The following is a 23,502-nucleotide window of genomic DNA, read 5'->3' on the forward strand; positions in this document are numbered from 1 at the left end:
TCCCAGCCCAAGTTTCCCATTACTCATTTCACAAGTTTATGGGATTGTTTTTCTACATGCAGGGACAGCAAGCAGAGTTCAGGAGAGTATCCTTCAAACACATTCTGTGAATTGAGGGAAAGCCTTTTTCCCACCATACCAAGGAGCATCCTGTAACAGCCCTGTCCAGAAAATCCTCATTTCCTGACTCCACAGACTTATAAAGTGTGGTGAGAATGGAAACAGCCTAAATTATATAGATGGAAAGCTGGGCATGGACAAAACACCCTTTTGAGAAAAGTTTCAGTTCCACAGAAATGCAGGCATGCAAGAGAATGATCCAGACCATGGATTCACAGGAGAAAATAGAAATTCAAGAAAATATTCTCAACTTTTTTTCCCTCCTCCCCAAACACACCAAGCTGCTAATAAAAGTTTTGGGATGATTAGTGAAAGCACATGATGAATCCAAATTTCTGGTTAATAAACAAGAAAACAAAATTGAGATACAGAATCAGAAGGTGGTGTGACTGATGCTCCCATCCTGTCAGGGGGAAGGAAATGGATTTGGGGTTGGTTTGGGGCTCAGCAGCAGGCACAGCCTCCAGGAGCAAATGTGCCTTTGAGTTCTGCCTTGGCCAAGATCTGGTGATGAGAACAGGGGAGGGCAGGAGGTACCAGCAGGACAGAGAGCACTGAAACAGAAATGGGGGAGAACACAGGCATGGGGAGTTTCACTCATCAGGGGGAACAGGAGAGCTGTTACTCGAGCCTCTCAACATGTACTTGTGCAATTCCAGCAAAAACCACATCACCAGGTATAAAAATCTTCAAATGTAATTTATTAAGACATTCAGCTATGTCTGTCAGTCTACATCCAAATTTACTACTAAAAATAAAATAGTATCACATTTCACATTAGGAATACCGACTTTGAAAAACACTTGAGTCAAGCCTATCGTATAAATAAGTGACTAATTTCTCTTCATATCAAAATTCACATAAAAAAATTGCCTGCCCCCTACTCCCACCTATTTCCCCACCCCAATCCCTTGTTCTACTTGAAGCCATGATGAATGTAAAAATTTAAGTATGGACATGTCCTTGTCAAAGAAAAAAAGGTGCAAACCTATTAACAGCTTTTAAAAGTGGCATTTGCGGAGGCTGATCATACACAGTAATGTACTCATTCCCAAAGTGCAAATATCGCCAGAGTTTAATACTGCTTTAATTCAGCTGCAAGGGTTAAACATTACACAGCACAGTCCTGCAAGGCCTCTATCCGTGCCCTAAAACTCATCCCACTTTCCTCCTGCAGAGGCAAAGTGTTCATGAGAGCTTTAGTTTACTTCATGCAGCCCACACTGTGCCCATTATGAGCAAAAGTTTCATATACATCAAAATATTGACGACTCTGTCATAAAAGTCAAGAGTCACTATAGATTACATGAATTCAAATGCAACTGCCCCAAGAACACCCAAAGCATACACACAACGTATTAAAGAGTGCTTCCATCTCCTGGAACAATCACTGCTGTTCCATCTTTGATTTTTGCTTCTGTGCCATGAAAAATGTCAGCAGCCAAAGCTGCCCATCTGCCAGGGACCGGCATCTCGCAGCCCGTTCGCCCCTCAGGGCCTGGGACATGGCTCTGTGCAACTCCCCTCCCCGACCAAAACCAGCCTCCTGCCCCTCTGGCAACGCCTCACAGACCTCTTGCTCCTCTCAGCCCTCACCTACATCTTGAAAACACTCTTGCTATTGATTCCCAGACATCCTTCCTATGCCCACAGTTCACAGAGCTTCTGGAGTCGTTTCTACATCTCACTGGAGTTACCACTACCAAGCAGCCCATAAAAATCAGCATGGGAGATTACATTTTGACCAGCATTAATAGCTACACTTCTTTCACAGCTGTGGAAGGATTGGTTTTCTTCTGAGTCAAACGTGGATCTCTGAAATGTGTTTGTTGCCCCGTCACATCCTCTGTAGCCTCAGAGCTGGACACAAAGCCTCAGGTCTGGAGCAGGGCACCCCTGTGGGGCTGCAGTGAGTTCTGCAGCACAGGCTGCTCCCTGGCTGGCCTCACAGGGGCTCGTGTCACTGCCCACGCTGTGAGACCCCCCTGGCTGGGCAGAGGCCTCGGGGCTCTCGTGTCCATCGTGGGCCCCGCTCGGGCTGTCCTGCACACTTGGCCTCTGGTCACATTCAGCACCAGGCTCAGCTGCCTCTCCAGGCCTGGTGTTTTGTTCTGCACTAGGATTTGGCTGCTGCACTGGCTCTGGTCCCAGTCCTGGGAGCTGTGAAGGGCTCTTCAGTTGGCAGTGGCACAGAGGGCAGGTTTCTTGCACGTACAGCCATTTCTTAAGACAACCCGCATGAAAAAAATGGCTACATGGTGTGATTACAGCAGTTTTCATATCCTGAAAGACACACAAAAAAAAAGGAAATATATTAGTATTTGTAATCCCATTCGTCTCTTCTCACCTCACAGATCTAATGGGTTTACCAGGCACAGAAGAGACAGAAGAACTCCACAGACAAGGAAGAGAATGTTCCTTCCTTCACACCCACAATGTTTCACACAAGGAGCAGCTGAGGGAGCTGGGGGGGCTCAACCTGGAGAAAAGGAGGCTCAGGGGGCACCTTCTGATTCTGCACAACTCCCTGACAGGAGGGGATGCCAGGTGGGCTGAGTCCCCTCTCAGTGATCAAGTGACAGGACAAGAGGAAATTGCCTCAAGCTGTGGCAGGGGAGGTTTGTTTTGGGACTCAGTGAGAATTTGTTCACAGAAAAGGTTGTCAGGCATTGGAAAGGAGGTGGTGGAGTCACTGTCCCTGGAGGTGTCCAAGGAAGGCCTGGACATGGCACTCACTGCCATGGGACCACAGGCTGGACTCAGCCTTGGAGTCTTTTCCAACCTTTTGATTCTCTGCTACATAATTCAAATACAGGCCAGGTTTTGCTTTCTTTATTACAGGCATTAAAAATGAGGCAAAACCCCTTTGTAAGTTATTATTAAACATGACCTTTTCAGGATGAGAATCACAGGACTGGCTGGCTCAAGAAGCAATCGTGTAAGTCAAACCAGCACAATGACAGATACAACATGTAACACCACCAAAAATGAAGTGACACCATGAACTCTGCCAACTGAGACCCACATAATACTAGTCTGGTGTTTTGAACACTGTCATTCAATCTGGCAGTTTTACTCCTCAAAGAATTTGTATCAAGTTTGGAGCCAATCCAATCCCACTCTTACATGCACATTGCTAATGTTAGGGTGATTCTTTCACTGTCACACAACTACAATTTCTATTCAAGACCAAGAGACTTTAGAGCTACAATGTAATAAAGATATTACTTTCAGCATTAATGCTTAAGGTTTTTACATCTGCTGGCTCATGTTAGCAAGACCCTTAACCTTTTGATAATTAGGTTTCTGCTACAAAACTGACACTGCCCATGAAGCAGCAGCGTCTGTAGAGACTGAGCTGCTCCTACAGAATAGTAACAAATCAGCCACCAAGAACATGTTGTCTTTCTCTAACAAAATCCTCCAGTACTGAAGAAAAAGCACGTTTGCTGCTACTGCTGTGACCAGCTCAACCCAAACATGAGAGGAGTCAAGGCAGCTTAAGAACAGAGCTTGCTGCATAACTGGAGGGAAAAAAAAAAAAAAAAAAAAAAAAAAGGCTGTTTCAGCACATCCATTCATTCTTCATTCCTAAGAATTAGGAACAGCACTCCAAATTAACGTGCACAAAGCCGAAAACCAGGTGATTCCAGTAACTTAGTGAGCACAATATTAATAATTACACGTATTTCAAGTCACTTATTTTATTAGCTGAAGACTGAACTTAGTCTGGGGGTATTTCAACTCAAGCCAATCCTCTGACACTTCCATTCCTACCTGGTAGCAGATGGCACAGATGTCATTGTGCTGCTCCAGCTGCTCCTTGGTGGCCACGGGCAGAGATTTTATCTTATTCACAGCATCTCTGCGAAGGAGGAAACTCTTCCAGCCCAGCTGGGCCCGCAGCCACACGTTGTAGTAGGAGTGGATGAAGATGATGACAGAGCCCATGACAGTCCACTCTCCAAAGATGGTTTCTGAGACACCATAGGCCACCACACACAGGGCCACCAGGAACTCCAGCAGCCGGTACGTGCCGTTCACGTAGTAGATGACATCGTCCATGTTCTCCACGGGCTCCTTCCTGAACTCCTCCACCATGAACAGAACGTAAATGAAGAGTGTCCCAAGCACCTGGAACACAGGGCAGCACCATGAGCTCAGCTTCAGCTCTCAACTGGGGCTGCAGGCAGTGCTGGCCACTGAGCCCTGTCCACACAACACTGCTGAGCTGGACAGAGGGCAAGCCCCAAAGGAGTGAGAGTGCTGCTGAACTTCAACACAAATGAAAGTTGCTCTTTCTTGTAAAGTATTTAAGCTTGTTCCCAAGTGCTGCCCCTTCTTTACCTTCCTGAGTCCAGAACACAGCTGAGCTGATTTAACAAAAGCACTGAGCATTTTAAGAGGTAATTTAACAAAATTAATAATAAAAAATCCAAGTAGTAACAAATACTTATAGTATAAAACATTTCCTCTATTTACACTACTGTGTTTCAAACAGTAATTTTGCTTTCAAAGAGTTATAGGCTAAGTAAAAGTACTCTGAGAAAAAGCCTTTTTACTATGATAGTTACACACCTTCAAAAGCCTTTTGGCTTTACAATTTGAAGTAGACTTCCATTCACCTTGGTTCTCTGCCCACCTAGGAGCAGCTCAGCCTCAGATGCAGAACACAAAAAGAGATTTTTTTACCACCCCTTGTAATTCTGCCCTTCTCTCATCCCTGTTCTTTCCCCATCATGTATTTTCCCCCTTAGAATAACAGGATCACAGCTGAGGCAGGGCTACACAGGGCTGTTCTTACCTGAAGAGAGGTCAGAATACTGCTGGAGATAATGATCAACAGCCAGAAATCCATGTGGAAAAACTGACAAATCATGTAGGCCATGTATGCAGGGAACACGAGCAGGAACAGACAGAGGCTGACTGCTCGGAAGTGCTTCCACAGGCTCCTGCAAAACAACACAATAGGTTTTTATTTTTCCAGTCAGATTGGAGTGTCACAGTAAGAACAGAATGGCTGCTGGATGTAGGCACGTTAGATGTTTGCTCAAGGCTTTAGAGCTTGTTGAAAGGAGTTTCTATTTTACTTGGGCACAGTCTCATTCTCAGCTTGCACACATGCCTATAACTGTGAAAAGTTCCCTCTCATCTGACCTTTGCTGTTTTCAATAGAAAGACAAAAATTATGGGCAAAATAAGTACTTGAGATACTGAATGTTACAGATGGAAGTCCATTAAAATAAATTATTAAACGTGTAACCGTTTGGACAATTCTCTAAACAAACAAGAGATCTCCAAATTAAATAATTCTTGCAGCTCTTCATGTTTCTGCTAATATGAGTTGGGCAAAGCTCCTTCTTTTCATCACCAGATTTAACCCTACTGCCTTTAGAAGTACACTCCCCAATTCAGAGTTTACAGAAGAAGAAATGTAGCAGGACCTGAACATTTATCTCTGCCAATCCTTATTCTGCTCCCATCATCTACTTCTTCCTAATCTCCTCCCCAACCTTAACACACCATCAATCTTTTTACAGCCACCCATTTGTGAAGCCTTTCAGAATATCTCCAGTAATTTACTACTATACTACCTCTACTTGTTCCTCAGGTTGTATTTTAACCTCACTTAGCTCCAGAGATAAGGTACACAAAAAAGTATCTGGGGGGCACAGGACAGCAGCACAAACTGATTAATTCAATACAGTCTGAAGAAACATCAGAGTGACTTTGAGGTCTGCAGCTTTGTGTCTGGGGTAAGGGAGGAAGGGAGAGCTGAAGTGGAATTTATCCTGTTTCTTGCTGATTTAGAACTCCCTGGGAGACTTGGCAGAAGAGTTAAACAAGCAGACTGTGGGGACAGTGAGTTTTAAACTGGGCAATTGCTCCTATCCTGGTTCTACTCCCTTTCCCACGGTTTCTACCCTGAAGTTAACTTGCTGCATGCAGAACACCTCTAAGCTAAACAAACTCTACACATAAACAAACCTTCTCTGGTCATTTCTTCACTCACAGGTTACAGAAAGGGAAAAGACAAATGCAATTGATGAAGATAAAACAGATTAATGTGAGAGCACCACACAGCACCAACACAGCTCCTCAAAACACAAACAAAACTGAACAATCCCACACAATCCAAACATGTGGGACACTAAGGCAAACCTTCCACCTCTTATTTTGTGCCAGTAAACTTTATCATTTTGGGATCACAAAAAAATAGGTTTTACAATATCTAGCACAAGGTCACTCCTAGAAACTTCCCAGCCTCAATAGCTGTGTGAGATCACTGCTTTAGAGGGAAACCCACCCAACTGCAGAGGAGGTTAAGAAAAACCATTCTGCAAATCCACACAATGGAGTGTGGGTGGGGACAGCACAGTCCTGGATTTGCTTAACTGGAACCACAAAACTAGAGAACTTGGACTAGAAAAGAAATCTGCATACAGAAAAAAAAAAAACACAAGGCAACTTTACAAGTACTAAAAGCCATCAATTACTAGTTTATCACCTCCTAAAAGTGCATTGAGTAACTCTCAGTTTAGGAAACCAGTCTCTTACTTGTCCCTTGAGGCTCCCAATGCCAAGACAATGGGATCAGCAATTTCCAGCATGGACTGAAGGATGGATGCCACCACAATGAAAAGAATAATACTAAGCAGGAACGCCCGATGCACAACTTGGAGCTCAATCAAACCTGTCTGCACGGCCAGGATCAGGAGTGTGACTCCTTCAGTCATCCCCCTGCAGATCAACACAGTCAAAAAAACAAACAATCACATCTGTCTCAATGCTGGTTCAAAAGTACATCTAGAAACACCAGGAAATAAACTGTCTGCATCTGTCACAACCTTTCATATGTCACTGGTTTTAGGTTTCACTGGTGTCCCTGGAAGGCTTTAACCAGAAAGGGATGTTTTCAGAAGTGCTGGGCGTAGGAACCAGCAAATTTTGCTCCTGAAAAACAAAATGTTTGGGCTACATCCAGCTCAGACATCACCCAGTACAAAGCATTTTAAGGACCCAGTTTGGGCAAATTACCAATTTTGCCATTTTTCAGTTTACTCCCCCTGTACCCAAACCAAATACAGCTGTCCACTTCCTTCTGTCTTGGAACCTCAGAGTGACTTTAATCCCTCACCACAACTATTTGATGCAATAAAGCACATGCTTCACCAAAAGATGTTTTTATATGCACTACTCTTATGCAGCCCCAATTTATACCCTTTTTGCTTCCACATCTTGGGATCCTAAACATAAAACATTCTTTTGCAAATGATCTCAACTCAGTATAGAGTTATGGGCTGGAGTAACAGGAAAGGTAGTGTCAGGATCCCAACTTCATATTAGACAAGTTGAGACAAGCCTGAGAAAAAGCATTTTGGCTATTTCCCATAACAATTTACAAGTAATCCATACAATGCTGTGTTTTAAACCTCACAGATTAGTAATGTTTCATACGTGATTAGAGGGGAGATGAGGAAATGAAAATAAGAAGTGTTTATATTATGCAAGCATGTAAAAATTTTTCAGTGACTCATGAAAATAAAAGCAATTGTAAATCCCAAGTAAGAGCACTGAATTTGTGCAGAAATGAACCATTTCCCAAGAAGTCTGTAACAAGTATTTTCACCTCAAATCTCTTCAATGAACACACAGACTGGCATACAAAAAACCTATCAAAAGGTCAAGAGTCAAAACACAGCAATGCCACCCCTGTATTTTTATATAAATCACCTTTTTATCTGTTTCTTTTCAAGGGACAACGAGGCACTTACCTGTTCATAGCAGGATCGTTCATGAATGCTCGGTAACCCTGCAAGTAAAACTTGCAGAGAGTCAGAACTCCCAAAGCCACAAAAGAGACTGTGAAAACCAATCCCAGCAGTGAGTATGGAGTGCTACAGCATTCGGCAATACTGCCAGGAGAGACAGAAAAAGAGACAAAAAAAAAAAAAAGGTTGATCAGTTAAGAACAACATGGTGAGCTCTCCTCTTGTCCTGTTAACTGTGCAAAAGCAAAACTGGAGTGGTTTAATGAAAACGTTGGAAGTTCTACACTGCCATTAAGTCTTTCAATAGAAAAAAGAGATGAGATGGGTTTTGTTACTTCTTTCCCAGACATAAGTTCCTCGCAGCTCCCCGAGTGGCAGGGCTGTGCTGTGACAGTCCCTCGGCACGGGGTGGCAGTGTCCTGCTGCTGCTCAGAGCCACAGGGAGCCCACAGCCTCCTCACTGAAGGCACTCCCTGGAATTTCACCCAGCACCACAAAGAGCAGCTTAAAGCAGATGGATTCATAAGGCATGTTCTCCTCTTATCCATAATAATACACATCAACATCAAACTAATAGAACTTGGGAGACTGGGACTTTTTGGGAGCATCCCCACCAGGGCCAGGTGGGCAAAGCCTGTCTTTGGAATGGCTGAGCCTGAAGCAGCAGAAAAAGACAGCAGAGATTCTCCTTCAGCTGGTTCCTTCCTCTCTTTTGTTACAGCTAAGTCCCAGACTTCATCTGACAGCTCCATCACCCACTTTCAGGCTGCTCTTCTACTGACCTCTGTTTACTGTGGTATTTGAAGCAGCCAAAGCCCCAGAATGTGCTTTGGGTTTGGAAACACAGCACTGCCAATGCCAGGTAAAGATGAAGAATCAGCTGTCAGCCAGGGGTTGGTTACACATCTGGAAATACTCATATGCATAATCCAAGGTACAACACTGACACATTCATTAAAAAAAAATAAATCTTCATTTGTTTCTCAGGACAGTAGCATTGAGAGAGAAATTGCCATGGTCAAAACCATGTCTTGCTAATTAGCTGAGTGATGAGTGAAGCAGTCCAGGGCTCTGAAAAAAGCATTTCGAGAAAGCACATGCTTCAAAAATAAACAAAGCTCATCCAAGAGACATTTACTTTGTCTCTTTTAATGACTACTTAAACCTGAAATATCCTTTGAAAGCAATTCACTGCAGAAAATGTTGATGTGTTTACATATACTATTTACAGTACTTCTGGTTGGCCTTCCAACTCTGCCTGTTTACCAAGCCAAGGGGGGCTGAAAAAGCTTTTTGATGTTCCTGCTGTACAAGATAGTGAGAAACAGTATTTCAAGCAGTTTGAGGAACTCTAAGTTTTGTTTCAAAATAAATTATCAATAATCAAGAATCCTGATTTTTCTGCTATTTTGTCAGAGAAATGTTAGGACTCTTCTTAAACTTGATCTACTATGCAAGGGTCCCAGAGGAGCTTATGAGCTCAAGAGATGCCTGGGAAGCTTTACTATGTTTATGTGTCAAGAATAAGCTTATAAATTGTCCCAAAGAGCTGAACTCTTCATGGCTTCTCAAAAATCACAGCACAAACCCATGGAAAAGACTTGGAGAGGAACAAGAAATGAACAGGAAGAAAAATTTCAGACCCCAGTGGTTTAGTTAACAAGCAGGTAACACAGTCAGTGCTTCTGCATAATGCAGGGTGACACCATAAGCAATTTAAATACTATATGCAGTAAAAATCCTTGGCATTTCTCCTCAATGATAATTAATTTTGACAGCTTACAGGATGGCACCATAGACAGATACAGCAAGGCAAGAAAAAGCCCAGCAACTGGAAAGTCTGATTGGAAAACTGTAGTGATGACTAAGTTACTAATCAAACAGCAGAACTAATGATGTATGATCCCTAAAGACTGTGTTCTGTGCTTGCTGGCTGTGTTTAGACAACTCTTCCCCCTCTTTTCCCCATCCCACTAAGGCACTGTACCTGATGTGTCTAACCCAGCCTCTGCAGCACACCCAGCTGCTCTGTGCCCTGCATTCCTGCTCCCTCTGTATGTACAAACAGCTGAAAAAGGCACGTAGGGTCAGCCAGGAGAATCCCTCAAATGCTGCCTTTCAGTAACAGCACCAACAGAGACCTCCATCCTTTATCTTACACCCTTTAAACTTCATAAAATTTTATGGCCTATAAAACTTTTTCTGTTTTAACAAATCCAGTATCTTTCTGATCTTTACAGCTCTGCCACATTAACCACTGGGCTCAAAAGCTGCTCTGTGAGTTGGGTGCTTTGGCTGCTTGGATGAACTCAAGAATGTGTCCCACACTAAAATGATGAAGCAAGACATCCAAGGCTCAGAAAGCAACACAGTCCTGAATAAGATACCAGATGGACTGAACTTCAGCTGAAATATCTCAGACTTAAAACCAATTTATACACTGAAAACAATTTCTGGGCTAAACCTCTAATTATGGCTACTCCTTCCTCAAAGGAGTATTTTGCTTTCTTTGGGAGCTCTCCACAGTTCTATTAATGTGTGCTCTGAATGGGATCCATGCCTTTGCAGGACAAGATTAACAGGGTTTATATGCATGGGCACTGCAATAAGGACAAATATTTGTTGGGTATCCAAGTACAATAAAGCAAATATCCACATCTGATCTTATCTCTAAAAGAGCACAGACACTCATTTCAGAAAACAGTTCAAACAAAAAAACCAACTGTCTGCAGGCTCCTGAATTACCTGGTCAAGAAGAGGAAGAGGAGCCTCTCTCTGGAGGCAGGCTGGTCCCGTGTACTGAAATAGGAATAGATCTGAAGAGCAAATAAGACAAGCCAAAACACCATGAAAAGCACAGGGACCACCAGCTGGTTCCACAGAGACATTCCCAGTGCCAGGAGCCCATACACCTCCACCACCTGGGAAGACAAAAAGGAAATCTGTTATTGAGTCACAGCACTTGGCATTTGATAACAAAAGGAAATACAGTCACAAGGAAGGCAAGGATACTCCACATGACATCAGCAATCCCACAGGGAGAGAGGAGTTATATCAAAGTACAGTTTGACAAAGGCAGAGCTCAGGTTCAGCAGTGACATATCTCCAGCCTGTCTGGCAGGAGGCAGAAGTACCTGACTCCAGCAGCAAACCCTCACTGTCCCTTCCTACAAACACCTGGCTTGGAGCTGCTCCCTGCAGCCCCTCACAGCTACAGGAGTGAGGACATGTGGCTCTGGGTCATGCCAGCCCCTCAGATCCTCTTGCCCACTGTAAGTCACAGCAATGTTGTTTTCTCTGTAGCTATTGACAACTCACTGCACACATTAGACACTGAAATGAGTCATACCATTAAAAAAAAAAAGTAGTAAATCTACTTTGTTGATCTGTTCTTAAGGAAAAACTTTAAACCTCCCACATTTTATGCTTAAGTATCTCAAAAGGATCACATACTTAATCCACCAAGTGTTTTGAAATTCACGCTTAAAACTCTAAAGAGAGAAGACTCTGAAGCTCAAAGTACTTCCTTTGCATTGCAAAGACTAAGTTACAACCATTTGCAAGAAGCTGGAACTTCATACAGCTGGACTTATGCCAAAAGGAAACTGCTCATAACTACTAATTCCTCATGACCTGCTTCCCACAATGACATAAAAGCCATCATGGCAAGGAAATTTTCAAATATGTTAACAAAGCTGACAAGCATAAGGGACCTGCTGCAGCACTGGGGCTGATGGACAAGCAATATGCTGCTGGCAGGACACAGTGCCAAGCTCCTGCTCTGCTCACAGACTTGTCAAGGAAGTGTCTCTGCCTTCAGGAGGCTCCCCTGGCCTGGGAGCAGGCAAGCAATCCTGTGCAGCTCCTGGCACAGTGCTCCACCATGTTGGAAAAGGGTCATGCCACACCAAAAATGCAGATTCATAATGCTGAGACATTTCTGGCATCTTCTGCTACAAGCAGGCAGCCAAGGTTCTGGGCCTGCTTTTACATTACACCACTGGGCACAGCCTGACAGACACACAAACACAAAAAACTGAGCTGCTCTAACCATTAGGTCTTTCAGGAAACCCTCCTGGTGTTTAACATCCCAATATTCACTAAGTTTTGACACTGATATCAAATCCAGGCTGAAAGAGCTGGATTTGTGTGTAAACACCAGGCCAACACTGAAAACCAACAACTGCTCAGTTATAGCAATGGAAATACAAGCACAAAAATATTCCAGTTGGAATGGCAATAGCCTCCTCTGGAATACACATCCAGGCTTGATTTGAGGCAGAGTTGCAACCAGTCACATGAACACACAATGAGCTGATGTTTTTTCTGCTGTGCCAGGAACACAAGAAAAGAGCAGCAAGCTCTTAAAAACCAAAAATCCTGGGTTTAGCCAGTACAATGTGAAAACCACTTACAACTATTCATTGCAACTCTATTACATATATTTAGAAAAGCAGCATCCAACAGTCTTATAAATCCAGTGCCATATTACAAATTTTCTGCCTTTTTTTTTTCTGTGTTCCCAAGGGAAAAACATTCTATTCCCTCTGCATAAAAAGCCAGGAGAAAGAGTATGATCAGTGTCCAAAGCCCAGGAATACAAGCAATGCTTCCTCATGATTACTGTAATAAAGCCTGGCATGGAAAGACTTGAAATACTGGAATGGGGCAAGGGGGAGACAATTTCAGAGATGAGGAAGAGGCTTGGGTAATATCAATATTTAGAACTCAATTCTGACAAACAAAAAAATCAGCAAGAAACAACTATTTTTCCCCTTCAACCTGGAATGTATTTGCAACTACAGCATTTGTTAAGATGTTGAAGTGTTTTAAACACAAGTATCTGATAAAAAACAGATACAGGTCTCAAATCCACATCTAATCTGAATTTGACTTCAGGGAGCCAAACTGCATCCATTAATGTACATAGAAAATGGAAGTGCTCATTCCAACCTTTTGCAAGGCTCTGAGCTGTACAGATGTGCAACTGTCTTATCCCAAATGTTGCCACTCCTGCACAGTAAGTATATTTCTATTCTCACTAGAAAACAGGATATTGATATTTGCCAATCAGCTCCCAAATCCATTTTTAAATCAGCAAATCTACAAGCCAAGGATATTAGGAAAAATTTCTTCACTGAGAGGGTGGCAGGCATTAGAAGAAGCTGCCCAGGGCAGTGGTGGAGGGATTTAAAAGATAGATAAATGTGGCACTAAGGGACTTGTTTAAGTGGTTGCACTTGATCTCAGAGTTCATTTCCAACCTAAACAAATCTGTGATTCCATGGACAAGGTCAGACCTATGGTAGGTGCTGTACAAACACAGAAGCATAATCCTGCTCTAAAGACCAACTACATACAAAATAAATAACCAGACACCAATGATCAACATGACAGGCTGAGACCTTGGCACAGCACACACCTCCTGCTGCCAAGTTTTTGTTTGTGTATGACAGATATGACAGCAAATAAGAGCTTTAAAGAAGGTTTTGAAAGAGCTTAACAAGTTTGTTTTCAGGCTGCTTCTGGATTGAGGAGCATTTTGAAGGCAAAAAAACCCAGCAGCTTGGTTTTAAAAAAAATCCAGGCAGTGGAGAGAGCTGAAACAGTGGTTCAGTCAAAAGCCAAGCAAACATTGATCTTTGCATATTGAAGTATATAGAAGCAATGTGTATATATATAATGTATATATAAAAATATATTTTATATAAAGAAACAGGAAATTAGATGTTTCTGTTCCACTGAAAAAGTGTCTTTTGAATGAAACATGTATCAGATATCAAAGCATTAAGAAAATGGACAGGTCAGATCAGTGTTCAAGGTCTCAGTAATGCTGCTGCTCTAAAGAAAACACTACAGACTTCTCAAATCACTGTGCAAGTTACAAATCACTAAGTTAGTGGTTATTAGAGTCAAAATCAGTTTCAGTGTCACTCCCAATTTAACACTTCTATAATTACAGACACTTTTCATACAGAAAGCATTTCTTGAAATGAACAGCTACTACAATGAATGCCCAGGGATTAACTTCCTTACTTAATAAGGCTGTAAATAAATTCCACTCTGACACAATCTTGTCTTTTAGACTGGATTTGGGAAGGACTAAGCCAAGTGTCCATGCTCAGCAGGCCAGCAGCATAATTCAGGCTGATATCTTAACTGCTCACCCATCCACAGCACCATAAATTAAAGCAAGAAGATGCTATGGATAGGAGCTTATTCAGTTGGCTAAGAAAGGATGAGTTAGCACACAAACAGAGGTGCATAGAAGACAGCTAAAGTGTTTTATTTTTAACTTATTTCCTGCATAAAAGGCTGAGAAAGCAGAATGTTTACATCCACCACCTTACCTGGACAAGCTCCCTGTACGCAGACTTCGCCAAGTTATAGGGCACCAGCAGATTCGATGCCAGGAAGTAGAGAACTTCCAAGCCGGTGAAAATCATGGCGAATTTATTGATGATGACGATGGTCTCGAGCGGGACGAGGCAGAGGCGAGCCAGCAGAGGGAGCATGTGCGCCGAGAAGAGCCAGATCTGCTTGGTCTTCATGACGCAGGAGCAGAGCGTGCACACCACCAGCTGCCCTGGAAACGCGACACAGCACTTCAGAACCAAGCTGATTATCCCCTTCAGGAAAAAGCCCATTTTTAATGCGTTATCTCTCCAGAACACCGTTATCAACATCCAGCATATTATGATGGTTCTAACTAGGACGTCTCTGTTATGAAACCAGGCTCCTCTCCGTGTTTTTGCTGGGTCACTAAAGTTACCCTTTTCAAAGTGTGCCCAGTGAATGTTTTCACTTCCCAGATTAGCGAGCTGTAAACCCAAAACACATGCAGAAGCAGATTAGTAAAGCCCCAGGAATAAATTATACAGAGGATAACCCAACAAGCCAGCCCTCTTTTTCCTCACCAGCCCCAGCTCAGCTGAAATCCCATCAGTATCTGTACACACAGCAGCTTTTCTGAAGCCCAGCTACACTATTTCATCCTGACCTACACAAAAAAAGCAATCAGAGGTCCCAAATGGCTTTTAGAGCAACAATATTTACACTGTCAAGAGGAATTACTGGCCAAGAACAGCAACAGGAGAACAGCCAGGTCAGCAGCTGAGACTTCAATAATTTCATAATGCCCTGAGGCAGTTGCTCAGAATGATCACCGGAGCTTGCAAGTGACAAATAATTAACAACTAAATTCTCTGTAATAGCTGGTGGGGACACAAGCATGAGCACATCTCCCCCAAACACTCACAGATTTGGAGGGTGCTATTTCTAAAATACTAAGACCACCTTCAGTATAACTGCTCCCATCCCAGACACTGAAGCTGTACCCTTGATCCCAGAGAAAACTGAATGGGGCAATTGCCTGATAAGAAAAATCCTTGCTCGTCATTTTGCAGTAAAGAAGACACTTACAGCATATTATTTGAAAACAGGCCCTTGTTCACAATCTATGCTAATTTATATCCAAATGCATGGTACTAAATTCAAGTGCTAATGCCCTGGTTTGGAACCCCCTCCATAATGTTTGCCTTTTGCAACTCCCCTGAAACCAGGAGCTGGCCTTAGGAAAAGAGAGAAACCAGACCAAGGCAAAGCATCTCTAGGTCAGCATGAACTCCATGTGCTCACATAAGCTCACTGACCTTGAAAGCCCTTCTGGATGGGCTAGGGAGGGAAGCTGTGAGAGGAGAAACAGCAGTACCAGGGTTTTGCTTTCATTCTGCCACGCTTCCCTACCTAGGGCAGGACTTCTGCTTTCAAAATAACTGCAACTGAGCTGAAAGCCATCTCCAATCTCTACTACTTAAGCATACAAAGTTCTCCCTCCTTCAGGCTGCCCCCTTTCAAGCTAAATTCCTACTGTCAATTTGATAGATGTATTTCTGAATTAGCAGATGTCACTGCAGAACAAGCACCCTTGCTCTCAGCAAGGCACTATCAGCACACTGGGTCTTCTGAGCCTCAGAGAAAGTTACTCCACTCATCTCTTCAGACGTTCAGCAGACTCCAGCTCTGAAGCATTCTCCCTCTGCTTTGTTGTTCTCTGCCCACACACACGTTGCTACAACCCTATTTAAGACACCACCAGCACACTGCTGTGCTGTCATATTCAGGAGCCTGGCAGGCAGCTTGTGAGGATTTCTGCAACTCATGGTAACTAAGGCAACTCAGCTTCACACACAAAGGGGCACAAACACCAGCATCCAATGTGTTCTTCAGGATTTAATAAGAGTCGTCATCTGAAATCAAATACTGCAACAATATCACATGAAACAATCCAGTGCTCTCTGGGATGACTCTGGAGCTCTCCCATCACAAATTAGAGCCTCTGAGTTCAGTCTCAGCAAACAGCACCTGCTTTTCTCCAACAGCCATGTGCAGAGTGTGCAGCTCATCCCTGCTCAACTCTGGCCCTCCCACCCTTTTAATTTAATCACTGATCAAAAGTCACTTGTCAAGGGAAGGAGAATAATACACACCATCAAAGGAAATACATGGAGCATTTTCTCTGGGGGCTCCAATCTCCTCCCTGAAGTGTGCACCTTGTCAATTCTCAACCCCTACAGGAAAGGCATGAATGTCTCCAATGGAGCTTTGAGTGATGGTACTACCTATTTTAAACTGAGGTAGCAGCACCTTAGCTCAGGACAGCCAATCCCTCTGTGCAGTAAATCACACTTCATCTGCAGGTGGGGCTGCACAGCATCAGTCACTATCATCACACAGCAGGATCAGCCAGAGCAAATAACCCCACATCAAACACTTTAACACTTAAGGATCTGCTATGACTATCAAATCCAGGTGAGTGTTTGAACCCTGTAAACTGAAGTGCTGTGGTCTGAAAACTGACAGACACAGCTAATGAGCCCAACAGCTGCAACACCTCTGGAAGACACCATCCAGGGTCCTCTGCTAGGGAATGAGGCAATAAGGAAGAAATCCATTGTGTGAACTTCCTGCCCATTCCTTTCCCTTCCCCTAACCTCCACAGATACATTAAACATTGCTGACAGGTATCCAGAGCCTCTCAGCTCATAAGCTAATGGAAAATGTTCAACAAGAAAGCTGACATGCCACTGTACAAGCCCCTTGGAGTAGAGAAGCATCTTTATTTCATTCACAGTTTTAGAAAGCTGATGTTAACAAACTCCCTGGCTACATCAGTGACTTGCTCAAAAACATGCTATCCTAAAGTTAATATAAAATCCCACTACTGTCCCATAAGAATGAGCAAGTCTTCCCAGTAGCATCATTGCAAAACCACAAGCAGCTTTGGAAAGGTCACAAGCAATGTGCCCCTGAAGTGGCTCACTCAAACAAGGGGCCATCTCCAAAGACATTTATTTCTTCCATCCAGCACTTAGGAACACATTATCATCCCTAGACAGTAGTCATCACACTGAGTTAAATGCTGGAAAGAAATGACTGTGAGATCTCATTCAGAAAGTATTAATGAATAAAACAAAGGCTGTTTGTGAACCAACTGATACTGTACATCATTCCCTTAATTCTGATCAGAACTTCAGGAACCAGAGCTGTACCAGTAGCACCTTATTCCACTCCCTCATGCACCTGCTTTGGTGCCTGTCAGCAGTGCTGCAGCACAACACCCTGTCAGAATGTGTGAGAAAAAGATGGAGCAAAGCACCTGTACATTCATTTTGCTGTGAAGATGACACCACTCAGTGCTGTGCATTCCTCAGACTCCACTGAATAAACACCCTTGTATACAACAAATCTGAGAAAACATATTTATACAAAACACTGTCAAGCCTCATAGACCACTTTCACAAGTCTTCCCCAAAGAGGACTGCTTGTCATCAAGACCAAAATTACATTTTCAGTTGGCTTTGGAAGAATAAGGAAAATAAGAACGGGGATATTAAATATGTTAACACATGCACATTTGGTAGTACAGTCACAAACACCTATTTTTGAAACACAATTACAATAAGGGGACACTCTGATACTCACTACAACCCAAAACTGTATTGAATAAAACCATTTACTTTTTCTCACTTGTTTTTAGTCCCTATTAAAACCTAGATGCAGCATGCAGAGTTAGACTCTCAGTTTAGTTTTTAAGTGTTGTTGAATGACACAATGCCTCCTGATCTCTTCCTGCCCAGGCCTGCATGAGGCTTTGTGAAGCTCTTTGAGGGATTCTGCCTTCCCATGGAACCCTGCATTGCACCTGGGAGAGATTCAAAGGACTAATTACAAACATTTTCTCATAAAAAACATGCCAAAGCTTTAGCTGTACTTTGGTGTCATTTGATGAGACAGGAAAATGTATCTAGACATTCAGAAGAGAGAGGAAATGATATCTAAATAATCTTTCCTTGAAAACTACCAGTTTACTTCTATTAAAAATATTAAAATCACAGACAAATGCCACAAATGAAAGTAAGGATGCAGGCAAACAGGAGATGGGTAAAATCTGTCAGACCTAACATACTGTAAAGTAGTAAACCCATTTTTATCTGCCAGTAGCAGCTGCAAGTAAACAGAAAGCAGCTGAGTTTTGCCAACAGTAGTACATGGCTGACTAAATCTGTCAATAATCTGATGAAAACCATAGATCTTAGTGAAAGGAATTAAGGATTTTTCTTCCAAGCTTATCTCAGGCTTCATTTTAAAATACACATGGTGTGTATGTGTATTCCAGTATCCTCTCAGGAGAACATATGGTTTGGTGCAGCAACCTTAACACTGAATTTATTCTCTTCCAGTCAAAGTTCAAAGGGTAAGGAAGCACTCTGGAAGTCCAATTCTTCACAATTTATTTGGAATTTTTAGTTAGGGAAGTAATCTCTGCCATTAATCAAACAATTTAAATGTGTTTGACTTGTTATTCCTTAACACTTTAATTATGAGTATCCTTAGGACTCTGTAAAAAAACCAGCAGCCTATAGTCCCATGCACATACCCACCAGTGTATTTCACCAATTTTGTAAGAGAATGACAGTGTTTAGCTATGAAGCCAATAAAGAATTAATGTACACAACACCTGAACTGACAAAAACACTACAAATGCACATAACTATTGAAATTTCTACAGTACTTTCCACATAAAGGTTATTATAGACATTCCAGTTGTTCTGAATCAGACTGCATAGTCTGAGAATAACTGAGGAGAGCATAACAAACAGATCTGGAAAATATTTCAGAGCTGCAAGTATGGGGTATTGGTAAATCAGTGGCATAGAAAAAGCCAGGCAAGGATACAGCTATCCTCCCATGCCTCTTGCATATTAATAAGAATCACAACAAGTTGAAGTAATAAAGGAGATTTGAAACCAGGAGGTAAAACATGCAGAGGTTCCATTGAAGAGAATGAGAGCTCTCTCCTCTCAATTATTTAAAGCACTTACCTACTAAAGCAGTCATGAAACGGTTCATAGAGAGAGGCTCCAAGTACATTGGTCCTTCATAGCCTGATTCCAATTCACTCCTCACATAATCCCTAAAAAACACAAAGCCACAAACTATTATCATCCATCTGATTCAGACAAAAAAGCAATTTATTCATTCCACATATATGCAACTTCAGTGTACGTCACAGCCAATTAACTAAATTGCAAAAAGAATATTAACACCAGTGTTCCAGCAGCCATGCTGATGGAAGGATCCAACTGAGGCATGACTTAAGGGAGAGCAGAATTATCTGTAATTAGACTCACTGGTAGAGCTGTAAAAATCCTTTGGGACATCTAAGCTGTTCTTCAGAGCATGGCCTCAAAACTGCTTATTGACAAAGCCTCTTAAGCACCATTCCATTTTTAAGTATCCTTATTAAGTGTTTTTCTTCCTAACAGTAATTTCTTTTCCCACCAGCAACGTGGGAAAAAAAAATTTAAGAGCTTGACAGAGAGAGCTTCCAATTTAATGTTTATAGTATTCTGCACTTAAGGAGTTCTTAACATTCAGTTAAAAAATAAGTATGAAGGAAAAGTAACAGCCTTGGACTTAGAGTCAGGAAGAGAGTTGCTTCATCACCCCTTTGTCCAACACAATTTAGAAGTTTAGTTCTTTCCTACCAGATACCCACAAACTGGTAAAACACTATTGAGAGACACAGCAAGAGAGCCTGAAAATCTGTAATTCCCCTCAGAAAAGGTGGTCTGGAAGGTGGGCTCTGGCAACCAAAGTGCAAGGTAAGAATCTGAGGACCCTGGGCAGTTTTCTGCTGTTGCTGGTCATCCATTGGCTCTGCCATCGGGTAGGTTAACACATCAACAGAAGTCAAATATAAACCTCACACTAAGAGCAGGCATTTCACACCTTCAGAAGCTGATCCTGGACCAGCACAGCAGGAACTCTGCACTAGCTCCTTAATCCCCTGCCATCAGACACCAGGCAATACTCCTGACCTTCCACATCCAGATCCCCAGCCCATTTTTCTGCCATTCCCTGTGACCCTTCCTGCTCCACTGCAGGGCACCCCCAGCTCCTGTATCAGCAGCACAAAAACCCTGTGTTTGTTTCTGTGATCCTGTCCAGGATTCACATCTACCTGCATCACATCTCAGGAATGCCAGACAGACACTGGTCTGACCCTGCATGGAGCTCACAGAGTCTGTTTGCTCCAGGGGCAATTCAGTTATTCCATGTTTATTTTTATCAGTGAGGCAAGCCACACTTCCTGGGAACAGATGTAGACAAAGCACAGCAAAACAGGACTGGAAACTACAGCCAATACAAGAATTGCTCTTTTTTTTATTTTTTTTGCAGAATTGCAGAAATAGATGCAACTTAGTGCTACTGGGACCATTCACTTCTCCCCAGAAATGTGGGAATATACCCTTCTCCTAGGATTAGCTTGCTACACCAAGCAAAGGTATTCCCATTTTCACTTGCAAAAAAAATCTCTGGAATTCAAGATATAAATCTCAAAGTACTAAAACAAACACTTCAAAGCCTGTTCCTCATAGCTGACAACGCTGCCTACTCAGAGCAGCTTTTCAAGTGTCATAGTGTATGTGAGGTATGTTGAAATGAGTTCTTTAGAAAGCAACCTACAATTAAAAACACATGAGGACTGAAAAGACACTTAAAATGACTATTCTAGACAGAAAGCTTCCCCCTGTTCTCCAGGTATAGCTAAGCACAAGTGCTTTTTTTTCCACCTTCCAAAATCCATAAGGTTGTAATCCTTCAGGCTAAGAGGTTTTTTTTAAATTTATTTACAGCATATGGACTTTCTGAAAGCATCAGCAACACAAACAGGATAATCCATCATTTACAGAAGAGAGAAAAAAAACACAGCACTTTCAAGATGCTGGAGATGGCATTTTGTCTTAGCAAAATCATGCTCCATCTTCAAATTTTGGGTGGAAACACTGGCTATTTCTATGCTGCTAGAAGGAAAGTAGTGAGGACATCAACTTTCTTCTCTGTTTGTCAGGAAACAGGTTATAAAATCACCCAGGATACCAAGTGCAGCAAGATGACCTTACACAACTTAGCCAAGAGACACAAACAAAGCTGCACTTACAGTTTCTTCTTCAACACCAGAATGTGCTTGGAGATGACCCAAATTTCTTCAAGCTACATTTCTTGCTGTTGTCTGCTTCAGTCATCTGCACAGAGGTCTGCACTTGCCTGAATTCTCTAAGTAACTCTCAATTATAACCGAGTTTTAGGCCCACCGGTTTGGAGAAGAAATGTTTTAAGATCTAAATTTTTTAAACAGTATTTGTAGCTGATGTCTGAATGAGGAAAGTGAAAGCAATGATTCTCCTATTACCAGTACAAACACAAGGATCTTTTGGCACAGACACCAATCAGAAGATGCCTCGAACAGCTGCAGTGCCATACAAGATGCTGAAAAAAGCAAGTGCCTGCACTCAATTTTGATCAATTAAAGCTGTATTAATCCCCAGCTTTTACATTTGAGGATTGTTCACTTTACTGCAACAGTGTAAGAAAACAAGAATGTCAAAATCATTATTTACTAATTAATGAAATAACTGAAACTACATTACTTTGGAAAATTAGGATTTAAGAATAAAGCTCAGATCAGACTGCCCACTGTTGATGCTGTAAATGCATTTCCAGCCTCATTTAATCCAACTGCTGGCCTGTTAACAAGTACCTGTGGACAGCCATGACTAAATTGCTCCAAAGGTGATCATTCTTCACACGTGATCATTTTTTATTACTGAAGTACAAAAAGGTCTACCATTACTAAAAATATGCTTTATAATTGACTGGCATAAGGTATAGTGGTTATCTGACCTGACTCATATTGCTGACATTTGCTTTGGCTGATTAATCTCCACTGTCAATATCAAACACGCTCTCATAGGTTTTTAATGTCTATAGACAACCTTAAAATTAAGTGTATTTTAAGTTTATCCATAAGAAACAATTCAATCTCTTGCTCCTGCCCTTCTCATTTTAAGCTCTGTGAGGCTCAACACACTTGGGATACAATCATAATAAAACTGCAAAACATGAAATAAGATAATGATGTGAATTACAGTTTTAGCATTAACAGTGTGTTTAATCCCATCACTTCTATTCTGAATAACTGCATCACTTATTTTCCCAATCTTCTTTTTGCTGGAAATGGGTAAAAGAAATGTGATTCCTTCAAGCAAGACATTTGTGCTACTACATATAAAATAAAACCATCATCCACCCTCCTTGTCAGGAGCAGCAGGACTGTGGTCAATTAATTTAATTCCCTGAATTCTTTTAAATTCCCTTAATTCTTTTGTCTGAGTAGTTTTTCTTAGGAAAAAAAAAAAATAAAAGTAGCTGAAGCTGCTGGAGTCTTCAGCCACAAGCTGCAAGCTCCCATGAAGGAAAGCTGAACTTATCCTGAACTTCTGCTCAGTTAGATGAAGGGGGGCCCTGAGACCAGTGTGAACTCTGGGGCACAGCAGAAGCTGCAGTTCAGGTAAAAGCAGCCAACACCCTCCTAGATACAGAGAAAGAATCCAACAGGGAACAAGAAGCCCCCAGACCAAAACCCATCACTGGAACAAGAGGTGTGTGCAAAGCACATGAAGAGTGGATGCAGGATGGCTGCACTGACTGCAAGGGTACAAAAGCTCAAGTGATTTCTGTATTCTGGCTGCAGGCACCCAGCTGAAGCTGTTCCTATTGCTGTGCCACTCCATTATTAAACTGATTTTTCTTGGATTTAGAAGCTGCTGCAGGAAACCAGATGGGATCTCAGACCACTTTCACAACTTCTTGTCTCCAAATACCCAAATGCTGGCACTGAGTGAGTTCACCAGGTACCTCTGGAGCAGAAGGCCTTGAAGAGTGAGTGTTAAAACTCCCTAGGCAGATTTGGAGAAGGTCCTGCAGTGGGTTTGAGACCCTCTCAGTACTGGAGTGTGTTTGAGACCCTCCCCTACTGCAGCTCACTCACAGCTGCACAGCCTGACCAGACAGTAATGTGCACACAGAGAGGGGATAAATGGGAAATATAATCCTTTAGATACAAACTGTTGGCCAAATCTCAGACTAAGACTGGATCCAGCTGCACCTAGACTCCTCTCAACCTCGTGACTCCACAAGAGGGTCTCCCTGACAATCTTTTTTGCTGCTTTTTCTGGTAACAGGGAACAAACTCAGCAAAAAA

At 42.3% G+C, this 23,502-nt stretch overlaps 1 protein-coding gene across 4 annotated transcripts in view; it reads right to left on the bottom strand.

Annotated features, from left to right (window-relative positions):
* Positions 1-800: 800 nt before the first annotated feature.
* Positions 801-23,502, bottom strand: part of RNF145 (ring finger protein 145) — a 45,106-nt gene continuing 22,404 nt past the window's right edge. For all 4 annotated transcript variants that reach the window (XM_079319443.1, XM_079319444.1, XM_079319445.1 and 1 more), the window contains 8 exons: positions 19,277-19,368; positions 14,243-14,478; positions 10,638-10,813; positions 7,896-8,036; positions 6,679-6,861; positions 4,925-5,072; positions 3,898-4,254; positions 801-2,403 (listed from right to left, as the gene is read on the bottom strand). In XM_079319443.1, coding sequence (XP_079175569.1) covers positions 1,975-2,403; positions 3,898-4,254; positions 4,925-5,072; positions 6,679-6,861; positions 7,896-8,036; positions 10,638-10,813; positions 14,243-14,478; positions 19,277-19,368 — 1,762 coding nt within the window. In that variant the 3' untranslated portion in view covers positions 801-1,974. The remainder of the gene's footprint in view (positions 2,404-3,897; positions 4,255-4,924; positions 5,073-6,678; positions 6,862-7,895; positions 8,037-10,637; positions 10,814-14,242; positions 14,479-19,276; positions 19,369-23,502) is intronic.

Source organism: Erithacus rubecula (assembly GCF_903797595.1).
Source record: "Erithacus rubecula genome assembly, chromosome: 16".
Lineage (NCBI taxonomy): Eukaryota > Metazoa > Chordata > Aves > Passeriformes > Muscicapidae > Erithacus > Erithacus rubecula.